The sequence below is a fragment of the Daphnia pulex genome, chromosome 9 (assembly GCF_021134715.1).
Source record: "Daphnia pulex isolate KAP4 chromosome 9, ASM2113471v1".
In the NCBI taxonomy this organism is placed as follows: Eukaryota; Metazoa; Arthropoda; class Branchiopoda; order Diplostraca; family Daphniidae; genus Daphnia; species Daphnia pulex.
Window position 1 is genome coordinate 7,095,528 of NC_060025.1, and position 19,074 is coordinate 7,114,601.

The following is a 19,074-nucleotide window of genomic DNA, read 5'->3' on the forward strand; positions in this document are numbered from 1 at the left end:
CCCCCGTTTTGTTGTTCTTTTTTGTTTGCTGAGAAGCAGCTAAATATAGAGGTCGCACACAGTCAATGTCGAACGAATTTACCGACAATGAATACTATATTCCAATTGATCACATTCATGCGCATCACACACGTGTCTTTTCAGGTAACACCATTTCCAAAACAAGTAGTGACAGTGCAAATTTCAATACATTTCACCTGTTCTGTAAAGAACTTGTTACTACAATTTGTGGCAAAAGGCCGTACAACTAGTGTACACGTACTTATATAATCCTGGAAAAGATTTAATTTAACTTATGTCGTAATTACTAATAGCAAAGCTAAATGACTTAGATTCATAATGATTAATGAACTAGTCATTTTAAACAAACGTACAGAGTCATGAAGGCGTATCAAATATTGAAATGTTGAATCGATATATATATAATAAATGAAAGGTTCAAGAAAGAAACACAATCCAAGGTGGGAGAGAGAATTCAAACTGATACACACTGTGAAAGGAATGATCAACCCATAGCTCTGCGTGCTTTAGTTGACATTCCAGCTGCTTTCTTCAGGCCCAATATCTTCAAAGCTCAGGTTACTGACGCCAGCTTCTTCACCAACAACGTCGATGACCGGATCGCAGAGATCATCATGGTAGTCCAAACCGGGGCGTGCTATCCCCCCTGCTGTCACATGAGTATGCCGGATCACTTCCGCTCCAAGTTTTCTACCACTAATTGATGGTGACGTTATGGTTGTAAAAGGGACGAGGCCAAAAAGATCTTGACTCTTCAACGGCAGAAGAGGCAAAGGATTATCTTGGTCCGTGACGATGTGAGGCCGTTTGTCAGTGAGTGGTGGAACATTCTCATAACGATGAAGACGGCGTTTCTCTTTTAGAGCTGTAGCGGTATGAAGACAAATCTCGCCGCTATTACTGTTTTTCTTCGGTGGGAGCTTGAAAGGTGCTTTGGCGAAGACATCTTCTTCCGAAGCGACAAACTCTCGCTTCTCCGCATTGCGTATTCTAATAAAAATTAGCTTTTAACACAATGTTGTCTTCATTATTTACTTTGTATTTTTACCTGAAAGGTAGAGGAACTGTGGGAAGTCGACTCGTGGTAACTGGCGCTCTTGGCATTCCGGAATGAAGGCTATCATCATCCAGTTCATCGTCAGCCAACAAGGGTCGTTCACCGAATGCGTGACCAACCAAAGCATCCTCTACATTAGAAGATATTTGGGCAACATTTTTTCTTCTGCTGTTTGAAGTTTTAGGTTCGATTGGCTCCATGCGGATGCTGTCACTTTCTCCATGATAGACGGATGAGCTGATGGTCTCGGATTCTTCATCGAGATTTTGCCGAGATCTAAACATGAATGCATTGTAATTAAACAGGAATTTTAGTAAATTATTTGGGAAGTTTTGTTACTTTCTCTTGGGTTGTTCGTCCGTTTCCTCATCTGAACAGCAGTTCTTCAAGTCAGTAGCAGAGCCGATCGAGTCTTCATCGGTGAGTTTAAGTCGGGCAGAGTTTTTGTTTTGTCGTCCGGCTATGGTATTGCTGGCGCCTTCTTCGGTTTCTCTGACATTGGAATTACGACCATCCAATCGCAATCCTCCAGTTGCTGCGTCACCTTCTCGATTGTCGAGTTCATCTTCGGCGTCAGAGTACCCGTAACAAAAGAGCTTCTCGTACTTGGAACGATCTTCTGCTGGCGCTCGTGCAAACGGAGGAGGTGGTGGCGGCGGTGTTATTGGTACCGCCGCCGATGTCCCGGCCGGTGAGGACTCCACCTCCACCTGTGCAGGAGCAGGCCCGTTGCCAGCTGTGCTAATCTTGGAAACTAAGTTATCGACACACATATACACACGATTAAGTTGACACCCGATTTGAACTTGAATGCGAGTAATGCATGCTGAACTTGATTAAAGAAGTGCAAACTCTTCCGCCTCCCCCTCCGTGCATCCTCCAACACAACTTAATAACCAGTACGAATTTACATGAAAATAAACAAATAAAAAAGTTACATAACCACCCCCTAACCATGCGTGTGAGTAACTCGATGTTCGATTTTGTTTGTTTTTTTACAAATTGTAATGGCTACACAACCGCAAAAAGTGCGCTGAAATACACTGTTTTGTTTAGGTTTTATTTGTTCGGCAGACCAACAGCAACAACAATCAAAGCGGAAGTGGAGAGAAGTTATAACGTGAAGCCACTGTGTTATTATTAGTATTATATCTCTCGTGAGGGGAAAAGAAGAAAATGAGCTTTGATCGGCCATACGACAATGTCGTTTTAATGGAGAGAAAAAAATTATAATATGGGAATAAGAAAAAAAAACTGGATATGATTAACGATGGATAATGTATATGGAATGCGGCTAAATTGAAAAGACGGGAAATACGGAAACAATTGAATGTTATGCAAGTTTTGACTAGTGTGAACAGATGGGAGAAGGGTCAAAAAAAGGGAGGAGTAAATGAACCGACAGGAGGCCAGCGCAGTAAATATGCACCAGTTATGATGGGCCTCGTTTATAATCATATTATAGAGAAAAGAAGATTATGGTATCCACGTTAATAATTGACTGGAAGACCCCAAAAAGTTAATGTACTTGATATAGTTTTGTCTAGACAACAGAGTTAGTAGAAGAAAAGATTAGGAGGGGGATGTGAAACATGGAGGGATGTTAACTTGTCGCCGAGCAGAGGAGTTTTCGAGGTTGTTGGGAGGGGGAGGTTTCTTTTGCACAGACACGATTTGCTTTTTCCTTAAATGATTTTTGTGTATGTTTAATTACCTCCATCGAGTGCCGCCACCGGTAACTTTTTCCGACCTGTGGTAGTCATTGTCGGAAGTGATAAAAGCGTTGGGCAAAACAAAACAAAAAACAAAAATAAATAACCAAACAATAAAAAAAAATTGAAAGCGCATAAGGTCTACTGTGTGCAAAACACTAGTTCAATTAATCATGATTACCTGGCGGAAGGCGGAACGGAGCAGCTCCAAACGGATCTTCGGCAGCAGTGCCAGCCTCTGCAGCGTTCATCACTAAACTCTCTCTGCTTTTTACATTGACTATACCTGAAAAAACAAACAACGAAAACGTCAGACGGCCATTTCGTAAATAAACGAATCTGAAACAAGCTTACTGCTTTGGGAACCACGACGGATTTTATCAAACTCGGCACCGAACAGGTGATCTTCGTTCAGCTGACAAAAGGGCGATGGGTCGTCAAAGGGATTCCAGACGGCAACGTGACCTACCAAGGCCGCTCCATCTACAGCTGCCGCCATCGTGTCTGGCTGTCCGAATGGTTCGCCCGTCACTTGGGAGGGAGGCACAAATGATTTTAGAAATTGGTTCGTCTCGTCGGCGTAGCTTCTTATTAACGAGAAAAAATAATTAGATTAAATTTTGTTAATGTTGAGAATAACAATCTTTTTCTTACTTCGTGAAAGCCGAAGTGTCGCTCATGTTCCTACGATGCCTATGGTGTGAAGTGGGTGAAGCTGGTGGTGTCACCGACGACGATGGAGGGTCTAGCGATGCGGTCCTACCAGCCGACGGATTCAACCGAGGGGCGCTACTGCTGATAGACGAACGCTGAGCAATATCAGCCTCTTGTCGGGAATCAACCGAGCAAAGTGGATCAGCCGATTGCGTCTGGCTCGTCTCTCGAAATTCAACCGGCGTCAAGGCGGAAGGGGGAAGGCTGGCCGGTTGTGGCGAAACAGTAGCCGTAGAAGTTGGAGGACAACTAGGCACTGCTGCTGCGTTGGCAGCTGCGGCCGGATAGCCATAACCATAGTTGAAATAACCTTGACCGGATCCGGTTACCGGGCTAGGTTGGGAAGTTTCGACAAATGGATCTTGAGGGAAAGATGGAAAGAGCTCTTGCACTGATATCGGATTAGCTGGAGCAGCTGGTTGAAGCGGTGTAGGCTCAGCGGTAGTAGTTGGCAAGACGCGCCGAGCGGGATTCAGACTATTGGTAGGTAGTGGGATTTGACCTAGAGTACTGGTAATGGATGAAGCCTTGGGTCGTTGCCGAGGAGTGACGGTCGTCCCACCTTCAACAACAGGTGGCTGGCTGCTTAAAACCCTAGTACTTGGCATGCTTGGTGTAGTAATCGGCTTAACTTGAGCAGGTCGTGTATCAAGAGACGGAAGTTGATCTAGTTCGAGAGGCACGCTATGGAGGAGGTTTACGATGGGAGTTTCACCTCTACCAGCAAGTTTGAAAGCGGCATACGAGACTTGGTAGATGTCTGGCCTGCGATCCGAATCTGGATCGAGCATGTAGCGTACAAGTGAAACTAATTGCTTAGAATACCGGTGACCTTCAGGCAGATTAAACTGCCCGTTCTGGATGGCTAGTGTCGATTCACCAAAAGGAAGCGTGAAAAAGCAGAGCTTGTACAGGAGACAACCAAGGGCCCAAATATCTGCCTTGGTTGTGATGGATTTCCCCATGTATAAATCGACCATTTCGGGAGACCTACATATGGCATTATATAAGTTTTTTTTTTTTTTTACTTATTCCAACAGCAGTATAATTTTATATTACCTATAGGACAATGTAGTGTATTTTTTAATCTCTTCCTCAACAACAGCCACACCCATTGTGGATGGGTTAAGCACCTTGGCCGTAGCTGAACCAAAGTCACAAAGGACGTAATGGCCAGCGTCATTGAATAAAATGTTTTCCACCTGTGAAACACCGATTTAATAGTTTACATTCTTAGTCCAGCATTAATAAAATAAATCCTAGACATACTTTTAGATCACGATGTATGATGGGTGTCTGGCAGTGATGAAGCCGAGAAACAGCTTCACACATGTCACAAAAGATAGCCATAACTTCTGGCTCTGAGAAGCCTGTCTGCAGTCTTTCATTCATCAACTGGAGGACATGCATCTTGTAAAAGGGCATAAGGAGAAGCACCTCATACACCCCATTGCTTGACTGTGTGATGCTGGAGTCTATGTATCCAATAATATTCTTGTGCCCATTGAGTGTAGAAACAATCTGAATTTCTCTTCGGCAGGCAGCCAAGTCATGATCATTGTTGACATGCATACGTTTTAAAGCATAGCGACTGCCATTAGATGCCTTAACTAGGAAAACAATTGCAAAACCACCTAGAAAAGAATTCATGGATTAAAAGTGAAACAATTCAATATTATTTGATAATAAAATTACAAACCTTCGGCAATAATGTCTTCAACTGTGACAGAGTACTGTTTTCCCACTTGAAACACTTTTCCAACAAGGCTCTGACCACCTTTAGACTCCTTCTGAGAAGGGTCAATTTTTGTCTCAATTTTAGAGAATAATTTCTTCATGATTAACTATATACAGCCTGTGTGTTAGGGAAAAATATACGATATAGTGAAAATCTACAAATATAGAAAAGAAGCAACCGAGATATTGCGACATAAATTGACAGAAAAACTTACAGCTGAAGACAAAGAGATAATCCGAATCACGATTAACAGGAACGTCAAACTGGGGTGGCAGAATCACGACGAAAAAGACGTCATGCGAAATAAATGAATATCATTGGAACACGAATCCAAATAATTTTCTTATCTTCCGAAATTTCTCTCGTCTTCCGAACGGGATTTTGCTTCTTTTCCACCCCCTATAAAACCTGTCAGAAGCTTCACAAAATTCTCGCTTGAGCACTTGGCAGTGCAATCGGTTCTGTTGCCTAGCAACAGTCTATTGCAGACGACGCAGGAAACCAAATCAAAATAGTCATTTTGGAATTGAAGTGTTTCACGTGTCTGAAATATAAAAGATTTCCTGTTAGAAATAAAATGAGATATGCACAAATTGTCATTGGCCCAGCAGGCTCTGGAAAAGTAAGTTTAGATGAAAAACCAATCAATGTTTCCTTAAAAAAAGATGTAACAAAATGAATTTGTTTTTAGTCCACCTACTGCACTGAAATGCAACGACATGCTGAAACTTCTCGACGAAATATTCACATTGTAAATTTGGATCCAGCAGCCGAGTCTTTCGAATATAAACCGTCCATCGATATTCGAGACCTCATTCATGTGGACGATGCAATGGAAGATGAGGAAATGCATTTTGGACCAAATGGAGCTCTTGTTTTTTGTATGGAGTTTCTTCTGGAAAATTTGCCGTGGCTAGAGAATCAACTTGGAGAAGATGATGATGACTACTTCATTTTTGATTGCCCTGGACAGATTGAGCTATACACACATCTCAATGTTATGAAGAAATTGCTGGAAGCACTAGAGTTATGGAATTTCAGATTGTGTGCTGTCTTTATCTTAGACAGTCACTTTATGATAAACTCTTCATCATTTATATCAGCATCAATGGCTGCTCTAAGTGCCATGACAACCTTGGAGGTTACATTCATCAGCATCTTGAGTAAAATTGATTTGTTAAGCAAGAAGAGTAAAAAGCAACTGGAAAGGTGAGAACTTATCATTTCAACAGTTTTCCTCAACTAATGCCTGCATTTTGTGTAGATTTTTGGAGCCGGACGTGAAAGACATATGTGCGAACGATACGGTTGTGGTCAATTCAAAATGGAATCAAAAACATCAGATGCTTACTGAAATGATTGGCCGAGTTTTGGAAGACTATTCTCTAATCAAATTCGCACCGCTTAATATAACGGACGAAGACAATCTCGCCAATATTCTGTTCATGGTGGACAACTGCATGCAGTTTGGAGAAGACAGGTACCTTTCTAGTTATAGTAGCAAAGGGTTACAAAACAGATCAGTCATTCATTAATTGCTGTTCAGGGATATAAAAATGGCGGAATTTGATGCTCCTGACGAGGAAGACGAGGACAACGATGACGGTTACGAAGAAGGAAGGGGATGAGTCAATTAAATATCACTTACTTACGAATTTATTATTTCTTTTTCCTTGAAACACAATACACCGCAATTTTTTCAGCATTTCTGTATATTTTGTATTTTCAGATGACATTGATGTACATCATGTTATTGTCGTAACATTAGTGGTGTTAAGTGAAGATGGCGCTAGGATTTACGAAGGTTTATTCGATTTCGACTGTTGCTTCTTCTTCTGTTCTTCCAAGAAGTTGTGGAATGATTTCTGACCAACTCGGTCTTCTTCATCTGCCAAAAATTAATTATTGGTTATTAGGAATAAGCTAACTATATTCACAATCACAAAATATTTATGTATACCATCGTCGTCTCCAGGGCGCCCTTCGTGTTCTTCATCATCACTACTGGATTCTCCGCCGATGGCTCGATTGCGCAACAATATTTCAGATGTCGCACTTGATACACTTTGGGCTTGTACATCGTTGTCAAAATCGTGTTGAAATTTTTTCTTTTGGCGGTCTTTATCCTTCGTACGGGCTTCGGCTTGAAGTTTTAGCAAGCGATCATGTTCTGGGCAGTATTCTCTATGAAAGAAAATGTAATTTCAATAAGTTGTTCTGCCGAAATTAAATTTAAGTAATAGTCGTTTACGTTTCGTATTCAACAACGGCGGCATCGACAGCGGCCAGAAATTCTTCAAATCCTTCTCCAGTAACAGCAGAAAAACCAACAGTAGTGATATCCTTGTAGAATTCGTCTAATGTCAAAGACAAAGATCGTGATAGATTTGCATGGTGGCTCTTATCTCTTTCCACTGCCTCTTCAAACATCTCAAAATCTTTCATCCATTCCAGAGCAAACTTATGACTCACAACATCAATCTGCCAACAAAAAATTTATCAATTTTGATTTATCTATAATTTTGAAATATGACATACCTTGTTCATGACTATGATAAAAGGTAGTCTGAGTTTGTAGAGGATGGAGCATGCATATAGCATATTTGACATGAATGTTACAGGACTGACACTACGAACAGTATCTATAACATAGACCACTACTGTTGGGAAAAGAGCACCTAGTGTCTCTGAGATAATAGATCCAGAAGCTGACCAAGTGAAAACTTCAATTTGCCCTGGTGTGTCAAAAATAGCGATTTCTGTGTTTTCAGATTTTTTTTGTATCAGTTTGATAACTTGATCAAATTTTGTGGCAAAGAGATTTAACGAAGTGACAATGCCACCATTAGGTCCAAGTGAGTACTGTTTCATTACTTCCTAATGCAAGTAAAAAAATATTTATATATAAATGACAATTCAACAAGTAGGCAAAAATTGATGTCTTACTTTATAATTGACTGTGTCTCTTATGTCAATGTTGACTGGATAAGGTACTTCTCTACAAGCTGGATCTAAATTGATCACGTAAGGTGCCTTCTTTTTCATGTGTAGGAGACCCGTTAGCTGTTGTACAAATGTCGTTTTCCCCGAACCAGCCATGCCGAGAACAATTAAACAAACTGGTTTTTTGTGTCTCTCGAGCAAAGGTTGATCAATTTCTGCTTTTTTTACTGGATCTTCAGCTGTCGCCATGGTGAGTTTACAAAAAATTTAATTTGATAATGAACAATTTTTTTCTTCAGCTCAAAGACTAACGTGTTCAAACTACAAGCGAGAGCAAAAGAAGAAAACAAGAGAAAAACGTGTTTGTTTGAAAAGATGTCTGCTAGAAGAACTAGTGCTTCCCTCTATACTTCATTAATTTCGTCTGCACTTTGCCATTCTTTTACCAAATCCTCACTGAAGTGACACTGTCAGTCACGTGTAGATAACAGGAAAGCATTTAACTTGTGTGAGTTTTGATTCGTTCTGACGCAAATGGCTCCAACATTTTCAGATTCCGATGACGATTCATTCTTTGACGACGAGGATGAAGAAATTTCTAGTGATGAGTGCCAATCAAAGCCCATCACGGAACCGCAATCTAGCAAGCCAAAATTGAGCAAACATCTAGAGCAACTTCAAAGTAGACTAGGTACTTTAGAGCTTCTATATTTTTTTTTTTTTTTTTTTTATGTTCATGCAATTTTTAATTGTCATTCTTTTATAGGCCTCAAGGAATTAAAAAACAAACTTGCAACACCAATAGAAGAGCAGCCCAAACCATTGACAGTCGGGAAATCAGAGCCTCTAATTGTTGTATACAATGACCCTAGCAAACGAAAAAAGCTCAAGAAAAGCCAGGCTACACAAAATTCATTGTCTCAAGTAGAAGACAATTTTCCCGAACCAGAAGAATTTAACCTGATCAAGACAAAACATGAAGTTAAAAAATTTACTATAAAAGCCTTGAAGAAGACCAGCAAAAATCAAGCTCAGATAGCTCTTGCAGTGTCCCTAGGAGCAAAGCCTCCAAAGGCTATGCCAGTCAACTATAAAGTAATGCAGCACTGCAAGAAAAAGGAAGAAGGAAGACAAAAGCGACTCAAACAAGCTGAACACATATTTGCCACTAAATTACAATTACCAAACAAAAAGAAGGGTCCTAGGAGGGATAGAAATAAAGTGGTTAATTTTGATGCTGGTTTTGGAAAATTTGGTCCAAAACTTCAAAAACAAATTAAGAATGCAAAAAAATCTAAAAAATGACTTAATGAGAATACAATGTTTATTTGTGATATTTTCACGTCCTGGTAAATTATTTCCATAACAATTCGAATGAAAAACGTCAGTTTTCTTTCTTTTTTGTCACCACTTCGGATGTCGAGTTTTTATTTCTTTTTCTGGGGTTTGGGCTTAAATCGGTCCAGTACACTCGGTGCAGCAACTGGCTCGGATGGCGCTTTATCTGTTTTCTCTGTCAACGTTTTCGTCGCTTTTTCGGCAGCCGCCGCATGTTTCTAAGCAAATAGGAGTGGATTAAGAATTGGGCAGTTTAAAAAATTTAATGAGAAAACAAACCAGTCGTTGTTGTAACTGTAGACGTTGTTTGACGCGGAACTGATTAACCGTTTTAGCGTTTTTCCGCTGTCTGACGTCGATCTTTGGAGGCTTAACAAACTAAAGAGTAAAGTTAGATTTAAATACAAAAGAATAAAGCGTAACACAAATAAAAGTTTTTAAATAACCACTATACCATGTAACGAGTCTTTTCTTCGAACTTCTCAATCACTGATTGCCGATTGACTTCACCCAATTCGAAGGGATCCAAAGTAATGAGTTCAGGTTGAATCTGTTGAGGTAGTAAAGAGAATACGAAATTATTGTTTGAAGCAATTGGTAAAATATTTTGATTGTAACCTTTTCAAGAAGCGATTTGACTTCTGTTTCCCGTCGCTGGCTTTTAGTCTGGAACGGATTAGATTCGAGAGCATCGAAGTTGGGTTCTCCAGCTCCCGGTACCAACATGCTGCACATCCCTCTTGCGTGGCCTACGCCCAACACGTCTTCATAAGGACAAAATTTCAAGCCCGAAACCGAACTGCCAACGAAATGTTTTAAATACGGCTTGTGGATGGTTTCGGTACAAATGTCTTTATAGACCTGAAATAAAAATTGGTGAACACGAACCTCGATAAGGCTTTGCTAAATTAGAAAATAAATGTTGTCTAGTTAAATACCTCAACAATGTTGCCCATGGATACAGCCAACAGTCCTCTTTGACTGAATGTAATATTTGAAGCTCCACAGCCTAGTTTGTAGGATTGAAGACAATTGTAGGTTCTCAGGTCCCATATCTTCAGCGAACAATCTATAGAGGATGTGGCCATATAAACACCACTCTGGTCGACAGCGACCGATCGAACGGGCTGCGTATGGCAAAGCATTTTGACAACAGGCGATACGAAATTGGGAGTCCACATCGAAACTGTGCCCTTCGAGTGTCCGCAACAAAGGACAGCGTTTCTGGGATTGTGACACAGAACATCCAGTCTTCCAAGGTGTGTGTGAGTCCGCTTAACCATCTTTCCCATAGAAACATCCAGCCAACTTAAAGTTCCGCTATCGTTCTGTAAGAGACAAATAAATAATTAAATCGAGAGGATTTGAAAATGCATTATTATTTGCTTACTGTGGTAGCCAAGAGGAAATGATATGGAAGAAATTCCATCCTGAGAACATTGTTCAATTTCTTGATGCAGTGCACTTCAATGCCCTGATTGTCATAGATGTATGTCCACTCTTTCTGCGCTACTGCAAACAGTGTCTCATTGTGCAGCCAAGCCACATCGTGAACTGATTCCATAACGTTCATTTCGCAAGTCAACTGCTTCGTGACCCAATCGAAGGCAGCAACGTGACCCATTCTACCGCCAATGAGCATTTTTCGTCCATTACGTAAGTAATTGATGGCATACGGACCAAATTGCATGGATAAATCAAATTGTTTCGTGGCACTGGTAATATCCACAGAACTCTTGATCTGTACCTGCGTAATTTCCGAAGTGCAATCACCCTTGGCAGGCTCAAGGAAACCAGTTTCCTCTGGCAGCAGAATTTCTGATCTGGCTGCTAAGTTAACTGCATACTTGACGAGTTTTTCCTTTTTCTTCAAATGAATTCTGTTTGAAAGGAAAGTGACACCATTCTTGTCAAGGTCTTCTGCCTTTCCTCTTTTGTGCTTCTGGAGTCTGGCATGAGGAATCGGCGCATCACCTGGGAAAGGATCTTCTTCAGTTTGATTGTCTTGTGTATCTTCTTTCCCTTTTTGGCCAGTCTTCGGAGATCTTGAAAACTTCTGCACTGCACCCGAATTAGGAGTTTTTCCATGTGAAGACTTAAACTTTGGTAGTTGTCTCTTAACCACGCGACCTTCAGCTTTTTTAGTAAAAGTATTGTTAGGTTTTTTATTCTTAGTTTTTCGGAGTAAATGTTCGTCCTTTGGAGGCTTGAATTTCTTTTTCAGATTTTGTGTTGCAGTTGAGGGTACTTCACTAGCTGGCTTTTTTTCGCTGCCTTTCGGAGAACTCATTTTGAAAACAGAAATAGTTTATTGCTCAAACTGTGTTAATTTCTTTGAATGATACTGCAGTCGAACGCATGCCCACGTGAGTAAAAAATAAATGAAACTTCAGTTAAAAATTTGGATTTTAATTCGTCTGCTAGCAAAGTTGCCACATTAAAATAATGTAATATAGCAGACGAGAATTAGAAAAGAAAAAAGTTCAAAATTCAAACGAATAAAGAATTTTCAAATTTCAAATTTAACATCGGACATTCTTACATAAACCATGACCACGCGTACTACTATGAACACTTATTACATGTTTCATAAAAAACATTTGTCCGGCAAATAATTAATCAGCAGATATAGGCAACTGACTGACGTATAATCCCTGTCCCCTAATTTAATGCATCAAATTAATTTTAAAAACAACGTACCCTTTCCTCCCTTCAAATTAAAATTGTATGGATTATGTGTTATGTCTCTTAGTTTCGAATTATGGGGAATTAAAAGTCGTTGTGGGATACGACGAAAGTACAACAGTGCAACCGCAACATTTCCGTCAGGACGATCTAAATAATGATATCACATCTCAACCTTTAAGCGTCTTTATTTTCGGTGTATTCACTGTTGATAAAGGTCGTGAATTTTAGGCGGTTTGTGTCTTCCTGGAACTGGGACCATCAGCAAGTTCGCCCAAAAATCGAGACGTAGAGACTTTTGAGAGATTTAACTTGCCATTTTACGCAGCAAGTCACGGAAATTGAAGGTCATACTAACAGCAAAGGGGGCTTCACGGAAACAGGTGTCGTTCCTATCAGTTAGTGTTTGTTTCAGCTGCCGCTTATGACTATAGGTATAACACAATATTAAAATAATAAGGAGTGATCCAGTGATGAAAAGTGTATAATGTTGGCTTAGGCAGATTTTTTAAGATTATAATCCTGAACGGAATATGTTCAGTTTGTAAAAAAACTTGCTGGCACAGAATGATTCGGGAGATTAGGGCATTTCAGTATAAGACGATTGCATAGGAAATTGCTGTAAAGGGCTTAATCCGGACACTATAAGAAATAATCAGTCGAATGAGATGTCCAAGAAAAAGCCAGACTCACGCATACGGTTCGAGAATTATGAGAGAACAACTTTGACAGCTCATGGAAACCTCTAGGTATACCTACCTATACACTGATGGAACTCTAAGCCATGCTCTAAGTTCAAACACAAAATTGTTGTTAAGCTTCTACAACGTTGTAAACCAATTTTGTTTTCTTTTAATGGCATAAAACAAAATCGCCCTCATTGGACAATTTCGAAATTATAGGTATAAACACAATATAGTAAACAAATGTAGAAAATTAATTTATTCAAGTGCGCACGTATGTGTAACGACTAACGATCGAATTAATCGATCTCTTTCATCTTCTCTCATCTCGAGATATTAATAATTCCCTTTGTATTCTTTCATGAATTTCGTTCACATTGGTCTTTTATATTCTGTTGCCATGCGTGAGCACTGTCAGCAATGACTGCATTGACTAATCCCTGCATTATATTCACAGATTCCATAATAATAGGAAAACTATTTTTCACATCGCCAAGTGCAAAAAAAAAACGATTATCCATATATTTATTCCAGCTATTCAGAACGTTTCCTCTTCCAATTCCAATCGTGACAACTGCAGCAGGTACACTCGTGCAGCATTACCTTGAAAACGTATTCTTAGTGGATAGTTTGCGTAGTCTCGCGATTACAATTTTAAAGCAGTTATATAGCAGCAGTCTAACATCTCCCGGTTCCCAAGTCAATTTAATCAGGCAACTTTCATTAGCGGCTCATGAGTTTTAATCCCGCGTACCTACGCACTCTTTTCTCTCAAATTCGCTTGCCAAGTTCTATATAGCTGAGCGCTATGTCGTATTTCTACACCAGCAGCATCCGCTTTTATGAAATAAGAATAACTTAGCTTTTTACAGTTTTAGCACAAACTTGGTAGGTAGGATATCTCATTAACAACTTATGACTCTCCACTCCAAGTATTTCATCAGGAGGCTAGCGAATGAAATCGATAACACCAGTTAGACCCGCTTCGCTTAGTGCGCTAACTATAGTAGATATCTCCTTGATTAGGATTAATGCCAATCCTATAATCAAAATAAAAACATTTAAAATTATTCAACATGGGACTATAATCTAAAAATAGTCGTCCATTCTATAAGCCCACGGAAATGAAAATTTGGATAACATAATACGCCCAGACGCATTATTTTGTATTCAGAAGCGTAAAGAATCATAATACAACACGGTTTTTATTGTGTGAGTAGGTCAATAAATAGTATACAACAAAAAAGAGTGGCGATTGAAAGAAAAAGTCTGCTGGGATATAATAATAATAAAGCATATATAGAACGGACGTCGGATGCTGTGCTGTTCACATCATGCGCGCACCCGCCAACTTCTTGTAAATCAAATTCTTACAAAGTTTTAAATGTCAAGATCGAGAGAGTTCAAAGTGATCCTTTCATCTATTTTTGCGTGTGATGGGTGTACTGTCCATCGATCGATGGTTTTCGGGTGTCTATTGCTGTCTCTCTATATATAATATAATATGAAATAGAAAGTTTACTTTCGATAGAGAAGAGTGGATGTCGTGCTTTATACGAATGGACTTCTGCTGTCTATATAGACACTGTATATTATGATTTAATAATAATAACATCAAATTGACAAGGATAACAAAGTAAGAAGGAGACATACATTTGTCATGTTGTCGATATGAACTTGGAATTATGACGATATACTTTTTTTCTTTTTTTTTAAATGGAGGGGAAAGTTTTGTAAAAAGGGAGACGTTGTGTCAAATTTGTTTCAATTAGATTTTGACAGGGCCAGACAGGCCGTTTGACCGGCCGTTGTAACCCCGTTTGCCGAGGAATTCACTGCCCATGATGGCCCTTTTGCCCAGAAATTCACTGCCCATAATAGCTCGTTTGCCAAGAAATTCGGAGCCCATGACGCGTCGAGTGAGAGCATTATTATTCCATTTGTCTTTGTTCATACGCTTGCCGGAAAGGAGAATGGCCCCGAGTCCGCGTTTATTCACCCTGGCAGCTGCTGCTGGTGCTAGCGAGTCTTCATCCATATTATGTTGGCCGTCGCTGAGGCTGCTGCTGGCCGGAAGTGTGGATTGCTCCCAATTGCGGATGCATTGACAGAGCCAGTTTTCGTCGACTTCTTCTTCTGAAAAGAGCAGTTCGGAGCACAGATTTTCCAGTGTCAGCACGATGGTGGCGGCCCGCTTACCCAGAAATTCGGAACCGAGTCGTCGGACCGGACGGATTGGCAATGATGATCCTTCTTTCGTGACTGAATCGCTCCCGTCGTCCGCAGCAGAACGCCGACAACGCAATACCAAGTCGTTCCAATTTTCCACAGCTGCTGCAAATATGCCAGAGGGTATAGTGCAGCCATTAACCAACAAGGAAAACCAGTACAGACAGCACACACGCAAACAAGTATTTTCTCAAAATGGTTGAAAGAAAAATAAATAAATAAGATGAAAAGAGGAAAATCGATATGATGGTTGGTTGACATGATAATTTCATTTGGGTTGGTGAAAGAATAATTGTATTGTATATATTCTTTTGATCTTTCGCTTGTGCTGTGTGCATTATTTTTCCACGCAAAACTTGTATACTCGGAAGGATTGACTGCCCGACTTTGTTTCGTTCATTAAAAATCTCTGACTTATGGACGTTCTTTTTCTTCGTCACGAAGATCCGCGCACGTATAGGACGCGGTGACCTCGTTACTTTTTCTTTATTTCTATAACCTTTTCGCGAAGACAGGAAATTAAGTATATAACAAAGCGCCGAGCTGCAACAAGATCCCGAACGTTTGAAACAAATCGCAGACATAAGACGACGAGAAAGCGGAGAAGAAGTTTCCAATGACTAACAGCAGTTTGCTGGTAGAGCCAAAGTTAAAGGTTGACAGATTAATAATTTATAAAAAGTTATACATCGGTTCAACAATTAGCTATCTAACAAGAAAGAACTGCGCGCTGACTTCAACTGGTGAAATTCGGCGTGACGGTGTCAAGTTGCTGAAACTTTCCTCTTATACTACGTGCAAGACTCCCGCCCGCTCCCGCCCGCTATATACTAATTCCCGACCTCGGAACGTGTGTCGCTGGCGGGGTGTTAACTATATCAACAGCTATATTCTCCGCCTCGCTCCTGCTGTCCTTAAAACTAATTCGATGATGGATAATGTATCCCCAGAATAATAAAAGAAATATCGTTGCTGAACAGGATTAATAAAAGTTTGTCTTTCTCCATGGCGTTGGGGAGAGTGAGAAAGAAGTAGTGTACAGAGCAGTATAGTATACGGATGTGTGACATTACTATTCTATACGTAGTGTCGTGGGATGTTGTTTGGTAGGATTACATACTTTGGTGTGCAGCTTGGATTTCTCATCCGGCCGCTTGGCCTACTAAGTTTTTGACTTCCCCAGAGATGTATAGCACACGGAAATGTATACGAATGTATGAGTTTTGACTGGAGAATTTAACTCTCAGGCAGCACGCGGAGAAGTTCCAGCACAGGAGAGAAACCAACAGATAGTTCCAGCATATATGTATAACATGTCCTCGCAATCATCTTTCATCCCAGCAGACATATTAATCAAAATCTGTACTCTATATAGACCGGCGGGAGCAGAGGGGGGAAACAAGTTTGAGAAAACGTACGTGATTGTTCGTCGGCTGTCGGGACGAATCCGCTGGACGCGCTTAGAAGCAACAGCAAAATGGCCAGCATCCGTTGACAGGCGCTGTGATGTTGAAGAATCTCCATTCTCATCTTTCACTCTGTATAATAATAATAATAATAATATGGATTGGGAACGATTGGTTATTACGTATGCGGTCGCCGAGTCTGTGCTGCTGCTCAACTTTGTCTATAACAAAACACAAACAACAAAGAACACAATCACGGAGCTCTCCATCATCACTTTGCGTGTACTATATGACAAAGGGACGTCAGGTACTCCGCCTAAATGGAGCTGGACGCTGATTGAAATTTTCGAGCGCTTCTAAAAGGCTCTCGGTCAACGATCATCAAAACCGTACACACGGCACAGACTACCACGTACTATGTGCGTATTAATATGTCAAAAGTTACATAGCGGGGGCTGTAAGAGAGCTAGTATAGATGTAATACTCTGGAGAATCAGATATATGATAGTTCGCTATATGTCAACGCGACTAAACTAGTCAAAACAGTCACGTTTTCCCGCACATAACACGGCACCGCCTAGACATTGTTTCCATATCAGAGAATGAAATGGAATTTTTTTTACAAAAGTTCCTTTGAATTTCAAAGGAGACAAAACAAAAATAAAAAAGGAGAGTTCGAGTGATGGCAAGGAGCGCCTGGAAGGGATGGAAATTACCCTTACATATAGCCAATAATTCTTCCGTTAGAAATTGGTCTCTTTATTTTCTAAGAGGATTCTCTCAAGTTTCTACTTTGCAACTCTCGTGTGTACATATACACGCTATACAGACGCCGCTGTCCAACTTGCACGATATACAAGTATATATAAGAATAGAATATAACAAAGCCTCCAATCTTCTCGCCTGCGGACCAAAGAAAAATAACTAAATAAAACTTTTGGTGTGGCGACGTACATATAAAGCCATATATTTATCGGGAAAAGTAACTCTCTTATATGTATACTTTTTTGTTATATATATACAGTCTAAAAAGCGGACTCTAGGAAAGAGTACTGTATCTTACCTTATCGGGTTCGGTATATTGGGCAATGTGACGGGATAAAAAAGGGGGTGAAAGATATCGAGGGACGTGTCGAATGATCCGTCCAGGAGGTACTTGAGTAACAATACTACTACGTCCGGTGGAGTCGATGCCAGCCGGTATTTATACGAGCCATAGATCCCCCCCCCTCCCAATGAGGGAGGTGCTGCTGCTGCTCCTGAAAGTACCGCGAATAAGGTAGAGCAGCAGCAGCGGAGAGGTGGGCGATATTTAGGAACCGACAAAAACTCTACGCCAACGCGCGCACCATACGACGTCGAACATTTCTTCAAAAATTGACCGATGTCTTTTATATATTCTACGACTGCTGAATCCCACTCGGAATCCCACCCGGAGCACAAACATTATTGTCCTTGAGCCCATTATACGTTAATGGATTTACGAGTTCCAATTCGAAAGTACTAACTTTAGAATACTATATATACAACTATGACTTATAGAGTTAACCTCTTTTCATATTCTGTGCAGGTTCCTTTATAACCTGAAAAATTAAGGAATCTCCTCTGTGTAGAGGACGATCGATGAGCGGGATGAAAAATCTGTTCATGTTAGTTTTAACCTGTATTTCCAACCATACATAATAATTGAATGAATTCTCTCTTGTTGTGTATGATTCGATTTCTTGTTCGAGTGAGATGATCCGAGACCCAATGGTATCAAGATTCACTATTATAGAGCTGATGCTGTTCGTCGCCGGAAGCAGACATATTCTTATTGCATTGGGGCTGTTGCTGCTGTCGATTCAAAATGGCCTGTACGTCGTCCTTGACAACGGCGACAACTATTCGTGAAACTTGAGATACGCCACTTTACAGTTCAACTGCTGAACGGTCTTGAACTCGATTTCGTTTCAACTATCACTCAAAAAAATACCTTTCGTGTTCTGGTTATTAGTTACGGTCGTAATTTAGTTTTGAACTGACAAATGCCAAACTTATGTAAGGCCTAATATGTAACAAGAACTTATTTTAAGAAGGAATTCAATGCGTTTAACTATTTTTCGATTGAATCGAAATTGTTGACAAAGAATTTCCGGATGTAGAATATACAACTAGTTCACAAAAGCTGTTCACTGGAAACGACGCCAGAAGTGTTGCTAATTGGAACTTCTGTTAAACGTTGATACTTTGTTCCGATGAACTGGATCAGGTGCAGTTCGTATTTATTTGCAACTCGCGAAATTCCTGGAAATGATGATAGTATTACATTTGTGAAATGGACATACATTTGTTAAAAACGCTAATTGCACCCAACGACGTTTTGAAATCAGTCGGAAAGCGCGGGTAACTGTTTAATTCATAAAGAGGTGTTGACTCTTGCAGTTAATGCGATCCAGTTTTCTAAATGTCAACGCTCCCTAACACAATGTTGGTACATCGTTACTTTCTATACATGATTTATTGGCACACCGGTTTTCCGTCAGCCCATGCAATCCTACTCGCACGA

General features: G+C 40.3%; 6 protein-coding genes across 8 annotated transcripts; 2 read left to right on the plus strand and 4 right to left on the minus strand.

Annotated features, from left to right (window-relative positions):
• Positions 1–83: 83 nt before the first annotated feature.
• LOC124202968 (AP2-associated protein kinase 1-like) lies at positions 84–5,683 on the minus strand. 2 transcript variants are annotated; one of them, XM_046599500.1, is made up of 11 exons: positions 5,457–5,683; positions 5,204–5,359; positions 4,774–5,138; positions 4,564–4,706; positions 3,445–4,494; positions 3,145–3,377; positions 2,972–3,076; positions 2,793–2,828; positions 1,418–1,832; positions 1,070–1,354; positions 84–1,011 (listed from the first exon to the last, which is right to left on the minus strand). In XM_046599500.1, exons 2-11 carry the CDS (start codon positions 5,340–5,342, stop codon positions 528–530), a joined length of 3,255 nt encoding a protein of 1,084 aa, XP_046455456.1. In that variant the 5' UTR covers positions 5,343–5,359; positions 5,457–5,683; the 3' UTR covers positions 84–527. The 2 variants fall into 2 exon arrangements, with proteins under 2 accessions (XP_046455456.1, XP_046455457.1); XM_046599501.1 differs by having other exon boundaries at positions 3,145–3,374; positions 5,457–5,663.
• Positions 5,684–5,710: 27 nt separating this feature from the next.
• On the plus strand, positions 5,711–6,947 carry LOC124202972 (GPN-loop GTPase 3-like). The gene is made up of 4 exons (XM_046599504.1): positions 5,711–5,864; positions 5,934–6,451; positions 6,507–6,722; positions 6,789–6,947. The coding sequence occupies exons 1-4, from the start codon at positions 5,820–5,822 to the stop codon at positions 6,868–6,870; spliced, it is 861 nt and encodes a 286-aa protein (XP_046455460.1). The 5' UTR covers positions 5,711–5,819; the 3' UTR covers positions 6,871–6,947.
• LOC124202971 (GPN-loop GTPase 1-like) lies at positions 6,883–8,557 on the minus strand. The gene is made up of 5 exons (XM_046599503.1): positions 8,189–8,557; positions 7,781–8,119; positions 7,494–7,723; positions 7,203–7,426; positions 6,883–7,130 (listed from the first exon to the last, which is right to left on the minus strand). The coding sequence occupies exons 1-5, from the start codon at positions 8,432–8,434 to the stop codon at positions 7,039–7,041; spliced, it is 1,131 nt and encodes a 376-aa protein (XP_046455459.1). The 5' UTR covers positions 8,435–8,557; the 3' UTR covers positions 6,883–7,038.
• Positions 8,558–8,608: 51 nt separating this feature from the next.
• Positions 8,609–9,521, plus strand: LOC124202973 (uncharacterized protein C1orf131-like). The gene is made up of 2 exons (XM_046599506.1): positions 8,609–8,876; positions 8,952–9,521. Exons 1-2 carry the CDS (start codon positions 8,720–8,722, stop codon positions 9,488–9,490), a joined length of 696 nt encoding a protein of 231 aa, XP_046455462.1. The 5' UTR covers positions 8,609–8,719; the 3' UTR covers positions 9,491–9,521.
• Positions 9,492–11,943, minus strand: LOC124202970 (WD repeat-containing protein 46-like). The gene is made up of 6 exons (XM_046599502.1): positions 10,914–11,943; positions 10,462–10,851; positions 10,142–10,384; positions 9,978–10,073; positions 9,803–9,901; positions 9,492–9,741 (listed from the first exon to the last, which is right to left on the minus strand). The coding sequence occupies exons 1-6, from the start codon at positions 11,811–11,813 to the stop codon at positions 9,613–9,615; spliced, it is 1,857 nt and encodes a 618-aa protein (XP_046455458.1). The 5' UTR covers positions 11,814–11,943; the 3' UTR covers positions 9,492–9,612.
• Positions 11,944–14,022: 2,079 nt separating this feature from the next.
• On the minus strand, positions 14,023–17,758 carry LOC124202538. Of its 2 annotated transcripts, none has more exons than XM_046598893.1 (3): positions 17,590–17,758; positions 16,539–16,658; positions 14,023–15,222 (listed from the first exon to the last, which is right to left on the minus strand). In XM_046598893.1, exons 2-3 carry the CDS (start codon positions 16,648–16,650, stop codon positions 14,660–14,662), a joined length of 675 nt encoding a protein of 224 aa, XP_046454849.1. In that variant the 5' UTR covers positions 16,651–16,658; positions 17,590–17,758; the 3' UTR covers positions 14,023–14,659. The 2 variants fall into 2 exon arrangements, with proteins under 2 accessions (XP_046454849.1, XP_046454848.1); XM_046598892.1 differs by having other exon boundaries at positions 14,023–15,225.
• Positions 17,759–19,074: the final 1,316 nt, after the last annotated feature.